General features: G+C 42.2%; 1 protein-coding gene across 3 annotated transcripts in view; it reads left to right on the forward strand.

The window, feature by feature from the left end:
- HTT (huntingtin) overlaps positions 1–8093 on the forward strand; it is a 111921-nt gene extending 103828 nt beyond the window's left edge. For all 3 annotated transcript variants that reach the window (XM_060279042.1, XM_060279043.1, XM_060279044.1), the window contains 4 exons: positions 894–999; positions 2221–2383; positions 4155–4315; positions 6730–8093. In XM_060279042.1, the coding sequence (XP_060135025.1) occupies positions 894–999; positions 2221–2383; positions 4155–4315; positions 6730–6943 (644 nt within the window). In that variant the 3' untranslated portion in view covers positions 6944–8093. The remainder of the gene's footprint in view (positions 1–893; positions 1000–2220; positions 2384–4154; positions 4316–6729) is intronic.
- The last annotated feature ends 6193 nt before the right edge of the window (positions 8094–14286 follow it).

A 14286-nucleotide genomic window follows, 5' to 3' on the forward strand; every position in this document is an offset into this window, starting at 1 on the left:
TAATAATAATAATTTATTATTTCTAGCCCACCCATCTGGCTGGGTTTCCCCAGCCACTCTGGGTGACTTTCAACAGAACATTAAAAACAGAATAAAACTTCAGACATTAAAAACTTCTCTAAACAGGGCTGCCTTCAGGTGTCTTCTAGAAGTTGGATAGTTGTTTATTTCCTTGACATCTGATGGGAGGGCATTCCACAGGGTGGGCGCCACTACCGAGAAGGCCCTCTGCCTGGTTCCTTGCCTGAGGGATTCAGTGAAGCATCAAGCCTTCAGCAGGACAATTCAACACCTAGTTTCAATCCAAGCTGTTATCTCCAGGATATATTTTGGTTCCCCACCCCCCCACCCTACCCCTTTGGTGCTTTTTATAGCCTAGCACAGGGAACGCCTACTCAGGGACCTCTTGCACATTTCTAGGATTGTGGGCCAAGTCCAAAATGCGTAGCTTGTCTGCTGGGTATGTTGAAGACAAGAGTTTGTGGCTTGCATACCCACTATGGCATAAAGAAGCCTTCTAAAAGTGAAGCTGTTCAGGGATGCCAGAAAGCACGTTCAAATTGAGATAGCCCAGGGCTCTCTTCTTCCTTAGAGAACTTGTCTTAATATCAGGGCACTTCAGCAATGATGGTGGGCTCCCTTCCGGGCTATTTGGTCAGGTCAGGCAGGAGGTTGATTATGTAATGAATGGTGGTTCCAGATTCAGTTTTCAAACTCTGGTAATCCTGAGTTGGCTGGGGCCAACTGCATGGCATTTGTAGCACTTAGCCAATGGATGCCAGCCCCTCAGTTTGCACCCTAGTGCCTGTATTACTTTAATTACCTTTATTTAAATTATCTGGTTCCCTTGTACTGTATGTTAAAATGGTGTTTTCTTGGTATTTTGCCTTTAGGAAAAGAGAAAATAAGTCCAGGGCGAGTTGCAGATCAAAATCAAGCAGCTCCAGACAGCGAGTCTGTCATTGTGGCTATGGAGAGAGTTTCTGTTCTTTTTGACAGGTAGGAAATGGTTGTTTTAAAGAAAATGTAATTGGCAGGGTTTGTATTTATAGGTGAGATTAAAGATATGTCAGATATGCCCCACAAACACTTTCATGGCAGGTTAGGAGGATAGATTTTTAAGAATCTTCAGGGGAGGTGGGTTTTATCTTGAAAGATGAAGTGTCCAAAATATTCACACACACACACACACACACACACACACACACACACACACACACACACACTGCCTTCCTTTGGGAAAAGAAGAAAAAGTGGCAACCTTTTGGTTGATCCCAGTAGCCTAGCCATCTTTCTGGGACAAAATGCCATGATGAAGCATACAAGTAAATTCCATTTCCAGGAAGATGAATCTAATGTAAATTCAATGCAAAGATTTTGGATATGTGCATATATATCAAGTTAATACCTTTGTTATCTGAAACTAAGTCTCTTAAGATTGATTTAATTGCTGAAAATACTACACCAAGTCAATACTCAATGTGTCAACAGTGGAACAACCACATATATATTTATTAGAAATAATCAAGCATGTATTTTATGATCCTTTAAACCATGATTGGAATTGATCGCACAATGTAGTTGTAGGTTTTCCAGACTCACTTTCTTTCCCCTACATCAGCAGAATAATACACATTTGGAGAAAGTGCAATATTTCCATTTTTAGAGCCTATAAGTCGCAGCTGAAAAACAAAACAGCTGAAAAGACAAACATCTGTTTATCAAGTGGCTACAATGTGATGGACATACATCCACGTAGGCTGTCTATGACTTTGTGCCCTGTGAGAAAGCAGAAGAGAAGATGCTGCAGCTGGAATGCTTGCATCATTAGCTCCAGAAGGAACGGAACCAGCAGTGGCCTGAGAGCACTCTGCCCTTCCACATTCTCCAGGATCTACATCACCTAGAGAAGTCCTACTGTTTTTTAGAATACTTTTAAAAACTCATATTCTGTTGCTAAAAGTGCTGACTGAGAAGCTCATTTGCTCCAAACTAGCAGCCTGAGAGTTCCAAAATAGCTGTGATGGTTCATTAAAAAGAATTTGTGCTATGAACCCCTCTTCAGTTAAGAGATTACACTAAAGAATTTATCAGCACTGGATGGAGTTGGGAAGCCCTTTATGTTGTGGTCACTGACTGGGATGAATATATCTTGATACATGAAGCTGAATATTTGAGAAATATGATAGTTGCTTGTTATTACATGTGTTTGTTTTTTAGGGTTAGAAAAGGATTTCCCTTTGAAGCCAGAGTCGTAACTCGGATTCTCCCTCAGTTTCTTGATGACTTTTTCCCCCCACAAGATGTAATGAATAAAGTCATAGGAGAATTTCTATCTAACCAACAGCCATATCCACAATTTATGGCAACTGTAGTATATAAGGTAAGATTTTTAAAACTGTATTTTTTTCACCTCTTTTGTTTGCTCACTTCTAACACTTTGTTGGTTTTCCGCTTTCCCCTTTTGCTTAGACATTTTCACTAGCTCACTAACTGTGACTACTAGGGTGAAACAAAAATTTTTGTCTGCAAAGTATGTGGCAAATTATTCACAGCAAGCAAGCAAGCAAGCAATGACAGTCTCTGAGGATCAAGGCCTTAACCCTCCCCTGCTTCTAAAAAGCATTTGATAATCTTATATTGGGGGGGGGGGAGGCACAGATAAGACCCCATTTAAGTAATAGTTCTTAAATGTATTTGATACTGATTCCAATTTAATGTTCAAATCAAATTGAGTAGCCCATCATGTTAATATTTAGTCTGTACTGCTTTAATTTTTTTGTGTTTTTATATTGCTGTACACCACCCTGATATTTTATGAGAGGGCGGTATATACGTACTTTTATAAACAAAATCATGTAAGAAAGGCACAAAATTGTATTTTAGAGTCAACAGCAGTCTAACTCCACACAAACGGTATTTGAGATCTGTCGTGTTGTTTCCTATGGGGTCTCAGACCCATAATAGCACATTCATGCATCTTTTCCACAGCTCAGAATCCTTTCTATGTATGAAAATAATGGAATAATTAAAGCAAGGGTGGCAAATTAGCCGCAGAGGCCACACTCGCTCTGCTGATAGAAGTTGGAATCCATCAGCATTTGGGCGTGCAGTCTTTCATTCTTCCCTTTCTCCCCTAACACATTTATTTACGTTGGGATTGTGCTGTTAGTGAAATCTTTTTTAAAAATAGTCAATTGTGGGGAAAGTGTTGAAATACTGAAACATGACTTCGTAACTTATAAAGTAGCACTATATGCGTTGGCAGCTAAGAAGATCAGTAGAAAAGAACTAAATAAAATAGCCATCAACTGCAAAGGTGATTCGGACATTTAAGCTAGCACATTCTACCTGAGAACCCCTTGCTATTCTATCGTATGCAACAAATAATTTTTAGGAGAAGTGATCATGGTTTATTGTATCTGCAGGGCCTGATGTTTTTATGGTTATGTTGCTTTTCTTTTTGTTACCTTTGTGAATGATGCCATGGCCTTTGGCTAGTGTAATACAGTTGATGATGATGATGAGAATACTGAAACAAATTATTTATTTACTGCAAGAGTACATGACATATGATGTGGCACTGCTTAGGAAAAAAATAGGTTTATATTGCTTTTAATACAGCATTAGAAAGATTAATCATGGTTAAAGAAACAAGTTATCGTACTGCTCGTTCCCCCCCCCCCCCCACACACACACTTAATCAGGGTTTGGGTTGTCAGCAGGGAGTGAGGCCACATTGCTGACATGGCTTCCCAAAGCTGTGCATCTGAATTGTTCATCTCCGTGACTAGCAAAAGAAGAAGAAAGCAAGCAGATTTTTTAAGCATACACAACCCAAATAGTTGTGAAGCTTGTAAAGGCTTTTTATTTTCCCGAGCCTTCTAGATTTGTTAGCTTTAAGTCTGTTTTGTGCTAGTATTCTGTCTGCTAATTAATGTACAGTACATGTTCCTTACGTAGTTTGTTTTATAATTTATGGATTATGAATCTGAAAAGTGACATTGAATTGAATAACAGGATTAACAGCATAAACACAAAACCAGCCCTGCGGTTATATATAACTGGGTATGGTATATCTGTGTGTTTGTTGCAGGAGAATCTTTAATAAACATTTTCTTTTGCATATGATCTATCTGTTTTAACTCTTGCAGGTATTTCAGACATTGCATACCACTGGCCAGTCATCCATGGTCCGTGACTGGGTGATGCTGTCACTTTCCAACTTCACGCAGAGAACACCGGTCGCCATGGCAATGTGGAGTCTGTCTTGTTTTTTTGTCAGTGCTTCCACCAGCCAGTGGATTTCAGCAATGTATCCTAAACAGATTTTTTTTAAGACCTCATTTTAAAGCCTTTCATTTTCCAGTGGTGCTGGGATAGGGCAGTATTCACTTTGGGAGGGTGAGCTTTCAAAGAATCACTGAGTTGTACAGCTGGAAGGGACATCAAGGGTCATCTAGTCCAGCCCCCTGCAATGCAGGAATTTTTTTGCCCAACATGGGACTCGAGCCCATGACCCTAAGATGAAGAGTCTCATGCTCTATCGACTGAACACCAGCGGGAGTGGGGGTTTGCCCTGGTTTCCAGAATAGTGAGCCATTAGCAGTTAAAAGGATTTCTGCAGAACTCATCTCCCGCTCATAAATTCTCTTTTTTTATCTCCATGTTCTGATTTGTCCATTTCAGAAGAAGTTGCACTTAACTTAAATCAACCACTGCTTTCAGCGCAGGAATCTGATGTTTGACTTCAAGATGATCTGCAGTGTTCACAAAGCTCATTTTAAGCACATGGCTTCCCTCAAAGAATCCTGGGAGCTGTAGTTTAATACAAAGCTACAATTCTCAGGACCCTTAGCAAACTACAGTGCCCAGGATTCTTTGGGGAAAGCCATGTACTTTAAGTGTATAGTGTGGATGTGACCAAAGTTATTCACCCTGCCCCCCAAATGAAAAATCTAGATGAAACACCCATCAGTTTACCTGGTCTCCATCAGAGATTCAGTGATGTCTCATCCACAATATTTTGTCTCTGCAGCCACAGAATCTGTCAGAACAGCAGCAAGTGATCATTTGGAATCTGATGGGTGAAAAACTCAATGCCAAAAGCTCCCATTGCCTTTTTAAAAGGTTTTTATTGGGTTTATCAGCAGGATGCAGTGGTAAAATCAATACCAAAAAAAATTGGTGGCGATGCTTGAATGTCACAGTAGGTCATGGTCTATTGTGGCAGGACTTACCATAGCCTATAAGCTTCTCTCAGTTTCACGCCACCTTCTCCACTGGTATGGCTGCAAGGAAGAGTGCAGAAGGTTTTGCTTCCACACAGATTGTGTGGTTCACACATGACGAGGGGTGTGGCAAAGTATGGCTAACGTTCACTACGGTCTCTTTGTAACAAGCCAACTTCAAATGGTGTCTTATAAAGGTGACTTGCTTCAACAAGCCATAGCTGTGATTCACCACAGTTTAAGGCATGTCTGGGGGAGCAGCTCCCAGACCAGATCCAAGGTGCTGCTTGCTTTCATCTGGCCTGTGGCACGTACTCCCTCTCCCCACTTGACCTTTGCCTCAATAAATGGTGGATAGGGAAGGAAGTGTTGGATGCCTTTGAAAGCGTGGAGCTTACAGCCAGACTTATCCACACGGTCAAATCTGTCCTCGGTGCCTGGGAAGCCTTGTGCCCGAGGACAGAAGCTTTTGAAAGTGCAGACTCACTTTCAAAGCTCCCCAAACTTGATTTTAGCCAACAGATATGTTTTATCAGCATGTTGAATAACATTTAACACCATCTTATGCTGAGGCTTGATTCTGTTCCATCAGTTCTGCTGAATTTTAATACAGAATACTTAGGCCTCGGTCCAGTATACCTGAAGGAGCGCCTCCACCCCCATCGTTCTGCCCGGACACTGAGGTCCAGTACCGAGGGCCTTCTGACGGTTCCCTCGTTGCGAGAAGCCAAGTTGCAGGGAACCAGGCAGAGGGCCTTCTCGGTGGTGGCGCCTGCCCTGTGGAACGCCCTCCCATCAGATTTCAAAGAGAAAAACAGCTACCAGATTTTTAGAAGACATCTGAAGGCAGCCCTGTTTAGGGAGGCTTTTAATGTTTAATTGTTTTATTTCATTTTTCTGTTGTAAGCCGCCCAGAGTGGCTGGGGAAACCCAGCCAGATGGGCGGAGTATAAATAATATATTATTATTATTATTATTATTATTATTATTATTATTATTATTATTGGCGGGATATCTTTATCCTCACAGTCCACTGGGTGATTTATTTATTTATTTACTAGAGGTCAAAGAGAACAATTACCAGACCTTTAGAAGGCATCTCAAGGCAGCCCTGTTTAGGGAAGCTTTTAATGTTTGATGGATTTCTGTATTTTAGAATTTCTGTTTTTTGGAAGCCGCCCAGAGTGGCTGGGGGAACCCGGCCAGATGGGCGGGGTATAAATAATAAATTATTATTATTATTATTATTATTATTATTATTTATTATTTATTATTATTTGCCATACATGTTTCTGTTAAAAAAAAAAGCTGCTGTATGAAGCAGTTGAGAAATGAGCCAAAATAGGAGATTTCCTGAAAGCCACTATATTAGGTTTCTTTACGCTGATGTGCAGAGTAAAGTTTACTTTTGAATCCTTTTTCCAGTGGGGAGTGGTGTGGTTAAAACTCATAATGCTTTACATGATGCTTTTGGTTATGTCCTTGACTGTTTTGAAAGTCTTCCACATATTATCAGCAGAATGGGAAAATCGGAGCAAGTGGACATAAACCTCTTCTGCTTGGTGGCCATAGACTTTTACAGACATCAGATAGATGAAGAATTGGATCGCAGAGCCTTCCAGTCTGTATTTGAGGTGGTGGCATCGCCAGGCAACCCGTATCAACGCCTTCTAACTTGTTTGCAAAATGTCCACAAGATAGCAACGTGCTGAATCCGGGACAGTGGTGGTATGAAGAAATGGAATATTGAAACCTGATGGGTTGATTGGCATATGAGGACAATTGAACATTTACAAATGTCCAGGTCCCGTCCTGGGTTTCGGTTTTGTCAGTTTATATTTTTCCATCTTCCTTTGCATAAAGCTGAACTACACAAACGACATTAAATTGGACATGGTATTTACCAGGGTCGTGCTAAAAGAATGTCTGGTCACATTTGCTGCAAAGTTTGGGATAAACTTTAGCATTACTGTGTAAGATAACGGACAAGTACTGAACGCCAAGCAACTTTTTAATGTCAACATAAGTCACCTTATTGTTGCTAATAGTGAACCTGATTAATCACATCCTGTCCCGCAAGGCAAGCTACAGGCATTTAAAAACCAAAATGCTTTAGGTCTTTCTTTGTTTTTTTGTAGTTGTACGTATTCATTTGTGGCATAATACTGACCAGAGGCTTCCCCCCCCCCCCCCTTAATACGTCTTGTAAAAAGAAAAAAAGAAAGAAAAAGTTTATACTCAGCATGTAATACCGTGTTTGGATGCTCTCTGACCTTATTGTCGTGTTCTGGGGTGGGGGTGGGGTGGGGAGAAGAGTAGACATACATAACCATACTTCCTTTTTTACCTCAGGATTTAAAAGTTCAAACGATATATTGGTTAAAAAAAAACTTCTATAAATATTTCTGTATCATGTATAGGATGTAAAGATGTAAAATGGTGCAGCACAGGAAAAGCACTTGCAGTTTGAAATTAATAAGAGCCCCTCTAGCTGAGTATCTTGACACCATCCCTCTGTTTCCTATTGGATGTTCTTATATATATATATATTTGAAAATCACTTTGATGTACAAGTCATCTTTAAAGCCCTATATTACGTCTCTTGTATGTCACTATTTGAAAAACTGGAATTATATATATTAGTTTAAATTGGTTTTAAATATCATTAATTTTCTGCAGATGCTTTAGGTTTCCTTTGAACCAGTGAATGGGGGAAATAAATTAGCCACTCCTTTAGTGCAAAACATTTTTAGGAAAGGAAATTTTTTTCCTGGTAAGCAACAAATCATCAGATGTTTTTAGATAAGTCTTTTGATTGGAAAAAAATGCAGTCCATGTACTCTGTATGCAGATTAAGAACGAGGTCTAACTATGATTTCTCTGGAGCTGGCTCAAATATTTGATAAATATGCAAGCATTATTCTATGGCTCAGCACTTTGCCGGTACAGATGTATAGCATAAATAGTAATTCATCTTAAAATTCCCCATAAATAGTATTTCTAGGAAAAGAACATTGACTTCACATATGGAAAAACAAGGTGGGGGAAGTTCAATATTTTGATTTTCTATTATGCTGTATTTTTATCCATCACCAACAAAACAATAGTTTTATCAGGAGGAATGTGGACTGTGCTTTTGTGTATATAATATATGTAAAATTATACATGTGACTGCATTTGATGTATACATGTGTATATTTGTATTTATTAAACTGATGGATTTAAACTGTTTCCTGTTCTTAAACATCTTAAAGCATTATTGCATCTGAACATAATTTGATTAAAAAGCAATTTATCCACATGTTGTTTTTTCTTGTTTTCATTTTGGCAAAAGCAATTAACAATAGAAAGACTCCACCCCCCAGCAGAGTTGATTCTAGTGAGTACTTCTGTTAGGCTACTGTCCATAATCAAGGGTCCATACTATACTTACAAAGTGGTCCAAAGACTCCTTTTTCTCCTAAGGCATTTTAAGCTGCTTCAAGCAGCGCCATGGTCACATGATTTTAAAATACTCCCAGGAAGTGACTGCGCATGACAACATGCAGCCTCTTCCTGGAGAACTGTACAAAGAGAAAGATGACTGCCTTCCTCCCATCTTCCTTTTTATCCATACAATGCCCCTCATAGCCTTACAAGGCTGGGTCTGGTGGGAATTGTAGTCTGGATGGCACCGAATTTGGGAAGGATACTCTAAGCCAGGCATAGGCAAACTCGGCCCTCCAGATGCTTTGAGACTACAATTCCCATCATCCCTGACCACTGGTCCTGTTAACTAGGGATGATGGAAGTTGCAGTCCCAAAACATCTGGAGGGCCAAGTTTGCCTATGCCTGCTCTAAGCAATTACGAATGATTTACACCTTTTGCGCACAATATCTGTATCGTGTCTTCAGTTACTATTTGTGGCTTGTTTTGAGATCTTTGCCATGGATTCCCTTGATTTTTTAATATACAGTAATAACACTATGGTACATTTCTGTTTGGAGGTTAAGCCACTCTCGCCCAGTTCATATGCCTCAGTAAACCATGGCTAAATGTGAACTCATCTCTCCAGGCTGCTTGTCTCCTTCCCGCTAATCATGGGCTTAACAGCCAAGCCAGGGATCACGGTTTATTGTGCTCCCCAAAAAACGCAATCTGTAAACCAACAATTATTTCTATAGTTCGTGGTCTGTTGGGGTGAAGGATTAAGTACTGTATTGGCTCAGTCACTACAGCCTCATCTTCCCTCACAAGGGTGAGGAGTCTGCAGCAACAGCAGTGCAAGAATTCTTGGGAGGTCCCATCCCAACACCAACTCATTACTCTCTTTCCATGGAGAGCCCAGACATGTGAGCCAGGCAGGGCCTGGTGCTTATTGGGGCCAGAAGATCCAGGGGCTGCAGTCTCATTACCACTGAGAAGAGATAAATTGCAGTATAAATAAATTGCAGAGCCCATCTTCTATATCTTCTTCTATATCTAGACACCTGTATCCAAAAGATTATGTTGGAGCCAATCTGCAGCTGTGTTACAGCAGAACATGCAACATTTTGATCAGTGAGTTGCTGCCCCATCCTTCCCCAGAATGGGATGGTGGTTCTGTAGTTAAACTAAAACAGAGGGGGAGAGACAGGTTAGTGCTTTCCTATGTGATTTATTGAGTTTGACTGAGTTTACATATATGTCACTTTTCCACAATGAGCTTTGCCCAAAGCAGCTTACAGCAAACACTCAAAAACATCCAAAAACAGAGCACTGGAAATACAAATATACAAAATACAGGCCATGCCAGTAAATTCAAAAATGATGAAAATAAACAATTTGGCAAACAGCGGAATAAATTCAGCAAAACGAAACAAAACATCTAGGCATAAATACGTAGCAGAACAAGAGTTAACCAACAACCAAGTTTCTGGCACTGCTAAGGAGCCTGGCTTACATGAGGGGAGGGGGAGGTAGCATACAGCTGGTTCCCATAGGCTTACTCCAGAGGAGGCTGACAGCAGCAAAAGGCAAATGTGGGGTGGTGGGGCGGGGCGGGTGATGGTCAGTTTCTTCTCCAGTCTCCTGGAAACACCAACTGCTGGTGCAGTCCTTATTGACTATGTGACATATTCTGTGAAGAACTACCAGTCCCAGAGTGCCTTATGCCTGCTGCACAGGCAAGCGGAAGGGACAGCTTGCGGGTGAGACAAAGCACCATAATTGACCCCTAGGGCAGCGGTAGCCAGTGCTGCTGGTCGTATTTAGGGGCCCCAGATATTTGCAAGTGAATGTCTAGCAGACATACATATGTACCATACGGCCCTAACTGGCTGTAATGCAAACCAGACTGGGCAGCTGGAAAGAGCAAGGGGGCTCACAAAGGGAACGGAAAGAAGCTACACGCAGGACACAAATAAGTCCGTCACCTTTTCAAAACGGACGAGGCCTTTCAGGTAATTCACTGAATAGGAAAGCAGTTTTTTTAAAAGCATCCAGAATGAAAATGGGTTCAGCGTAAAGACTGTCTGTGGCAAGTTATGGAAAAGGCTGCCAGATGCATCATGTGAGCCCACTCTGGTAATATTGTTATTAGTACTACTGTAGCTAGAAGATTTGAGCTGCTACACTATCTTATTTTTTTTCTACCAAAGATCCAAAAAACGTAACAGATAATTATGACTTTGCAATGTAAAATGCCAGAAAAACAAGGCTTTGTGAATTGGGCTGTTTATGTATATTTTGCAGCTGCATTGCTCCATTGCAATTTCTTTTTTAAAAACCCCAACAGATCTTTTTAAGGACCAACCAAAATAGTTTCAAAATTGTCAGGAAGCTTTTTCGAACTCTGTTTCAGACTGAATGTCATGTAAAACAAAGCATGCAAAGAAAGCGTCACAATGTAATTTCAGAAATGTAGGAAATGTAATTTCAGAATTAAGATAGAAATGTGTGAGATTGCATAGTATGGAATTGTGGTGTGAGTTTGCACTGGGTTTCTCCACCCTCCCCCAAAATGCTGCAGCCTTTTCTCTGTGTCTCTCTTGTCCACAGGCAGTTCCGCAGCAGGTACACCTGTGTTCAGTGTTCAATGTGCAGACTGTCCTATGCAGACAGACACAATGCCTAACCAGAGGGCCTGCCAGCCTCATGGGCTTGCCAAATGGTTTTGCAATAAGTGCAGAGAAACTCAGCATGGAGAGTCTAGGGTTGCCATATTTCAAAAAGTAAAAACCAGGGCACCCTAAAATTGTTGAGTTTTTGTTTTTTTAAGGAAAACCTAAAAGTTGTTGGGGCTTTTTAAGACAAACCCTAAGGTGTGGAGCAACACAATTTTTCGATCGACTTGCCTAAGATCCAGGACAAAGCGCCGCCTTTTGGAAATCCCCCCTGGATGTCAATTCCACCTTTGAAATCCTGGTAATGTCCAGATGCATGGCAACCCTAACAGAGACAGAGTCCTGGAAAACACCCCATCATCAGAATCTGGTGCCTGTTATACTCAGGTGAGTGGATGGCAAAGCCTCAGACATACCTACTGTGGTAGCAGGTTATGGGAGATGACAACAGCAGTGTGTTCTTGCTCTCCAGTTTAGTGGGTCTTTTTAACTTACATCACTTATGGGGTAGGAACCTGCCCATCCCTTAAGCTCAAGAGAGAAAGCCCTCCTGTGGATCCACCCCAGGAGATCCATCCAGTGACTCCTTTAATGGGTTTTCACCATCTCTTAAGCCAGGCATCCCCAAACTGCGGCCCGCCAGCTGTTTTGGCCTACAACGCCCATGATCCCTTGCTAGCAGGACCAGTGGTCAGGGATGATGGGAATTGTAGTCCAAAACATCTGGAGGGCCGAAGTTTGGGGATGCCTGTCTTAAGCTTTGTTGTTTCAGTAGGCATTTAAAAATCTTATTTATTTGTTCATATCTTCCCATCTACCACTTTATATACTGTAAACTGATTTTTTAAATTGTTTTTAAATGTTGCTGGTGGATCATGTTGTATATGATGTTCTTAGGTGGAAGCAAGGGTTTGAGGGCAGGGGCTGCAGCATGAAAAGGAGGCAAGCAAACCAGCTAAATTAACCCCTTCCGTGGTCCTCGTTGCATCATCAAGAATAAGTCTTTGTTTCCTGGCTAAACAGCCCTATGACCTCTGCAACTTACTAGTGCCTCAAGCAGCTCATTGTAATGGATAAGAAGGGGTGAAAATCAAGGCGTCAGACCAAGTTTAAGCCAATAAGAAATGTGCTTTAAAAAAAAGACTATGACAAGCAAACAATTATTATAGTCGTAATTCTAGACAAACGGGACGCAGGTGGCGATGTGGGTTAAACCACAGAGCCTAGGGCTTGCTGATCAGAAGGTCGGCAGTTCGAATCCCTGCGACGGGGTAAGCTCCCGTTGCTCGGTCCCAGCTCCTGCCAACCTAGCAGTTCGAAAGCACGTCAAAGTGCAAGTAGATAAATAGGTACCACTCTAAGCGGGAAGGTAAACAGCATTTCCGTGTGCTGCTCTGGTTCGTCAGAAGTGGCTTTGTCATGCTGGCCACATGACCTGGAAGCTGTACGCCGGCTCCCTCGGCCAATAACACGAGATGAGCGCCGTAACCCCAGAGTTGGTCAAGACTGGACCTAATGGTCAGGGGTCCCTTTACCTTTTTAATTCTAGGCAACCCCTCCCAGCCCACCCAGATTTCAAAACCATTTTTGTAATTACCCATAAGAGAAACTAGGGTATGAAAATACCATGGGAAAACAAAACAATCCTTTCCCCTGCTTAGGAGTTAAGCGGTTTCTCTCCGGCCCTCCTAGCCAGGGCCGGCCCTATGGCAAGGCTGGGTGGCGCAGGCCGCCGGGCCGCCAGGGGGGTGCCGCGCTGCACCCACCAGACAGCCGCGCTGGGAAACGGGGTGGAGGGGGCACCGGAGGGATCTTCGCACCACGGCGCCAGATATGCTTAAGACAGCCCTGCTCCCAGCCCATTGACAATGGATCTTTTCAGCTCAACTTCTGTTTTCCATGGTAGGTTTTTGGATCCTCTGCAATACTCTCCTTATGATTTCAAGCTCCCTTCCCTCCTCATTCTCTAGCAACTCTGTCCTGTGTGTCTGTCTGCCAGCTTCATTTGTTTTCACACGGTGCTTGGCCCACAAGGGCACACTGGGGAACTTGGTGAAAATGTCGAGGGCACAAGTCACAAAACGGCTGCACTGGGGGCCTGAGGGTGAGGTGGAGGTGCCCGATTAAAGGAATCAGACCAAGATTTAAAACCTACAGTTAGTCATGGATTTTATTTGGCATCGTATTTGTGCAGAAGCAAGATTGGTGGGTTTGGGTCAGTTGCTGTGAATGCTAGGTGTGATGGTCATTGCTGCCACACGATGCTTTTCAGAAAACCTGTTCAGACATTCAGCACTTCTGTGAATGTGCAAGGCTAGGCCTGCCCAGTCACTGTTGTTGTATGTGTTGGTCACACCCCAGGCATTACGCCAGCAGTGCTAGTCTGAAATGAGCTGCTTCTAGTGCAGCATTCGCATCCCAGTGTTGAACGCCTGACCCACAGAAATGCATAGCTGCCAAGTTATCCCTTTTTTACAGGGATTTTCCCTTATGCTGAATAGGCTTCCTCGCGAGAAAAGGGAAAACTTGGCAGCTATGGAAATGGCCCCCTTCACACGCATGCTGCCACAGAGTCCTTCAAGTGTTTGAGAGGAGAGCTTCAAATATCTAAATGGCTGTCACATGGAAGATGGAGCAAAGCTGTTTTCTCTTGCTCAAGATGGTAGGACACAAGCCGGTGGCTTCACATTACCAGAAAGGAGATTCAAACTTAACAGCCAGAAGAACTTTCTGACAGTAGCAGCTGTTCAACAGTGGAACAGACTCCTTCAGGAGGTTGTGGACTCTCTTTCATAGGAGGAAGAGGAGGAGGAGGAGGAGGAGGAGGAGGAGGAGGAGGAGAAGAAGAAGAAGAAGAAGAAGAAGAAGAAGAAGAAGAAGAAGAAGAAGAAGAAGAAGAAGAAGAAGAAGAAGAAGAAGAAGAAGAAGAAGAAGAAGAAGAAGAAGAAGAAGAAGAAGAGGAGGAGTTTG

This window comes from Zootoca vivipara, chromosome 9 (assembly GCF_963506605.1).
Source record: "Zootoca vivipara chromosome 9, rZooViv1.1, whole genome shotgun sequence".
Lineage (NCBI taxonomy): Eukaryota > Metazoa > Chordata > Lepidosauria > Squamata > Lacertidae > Zootoca > Zootoca vivipara.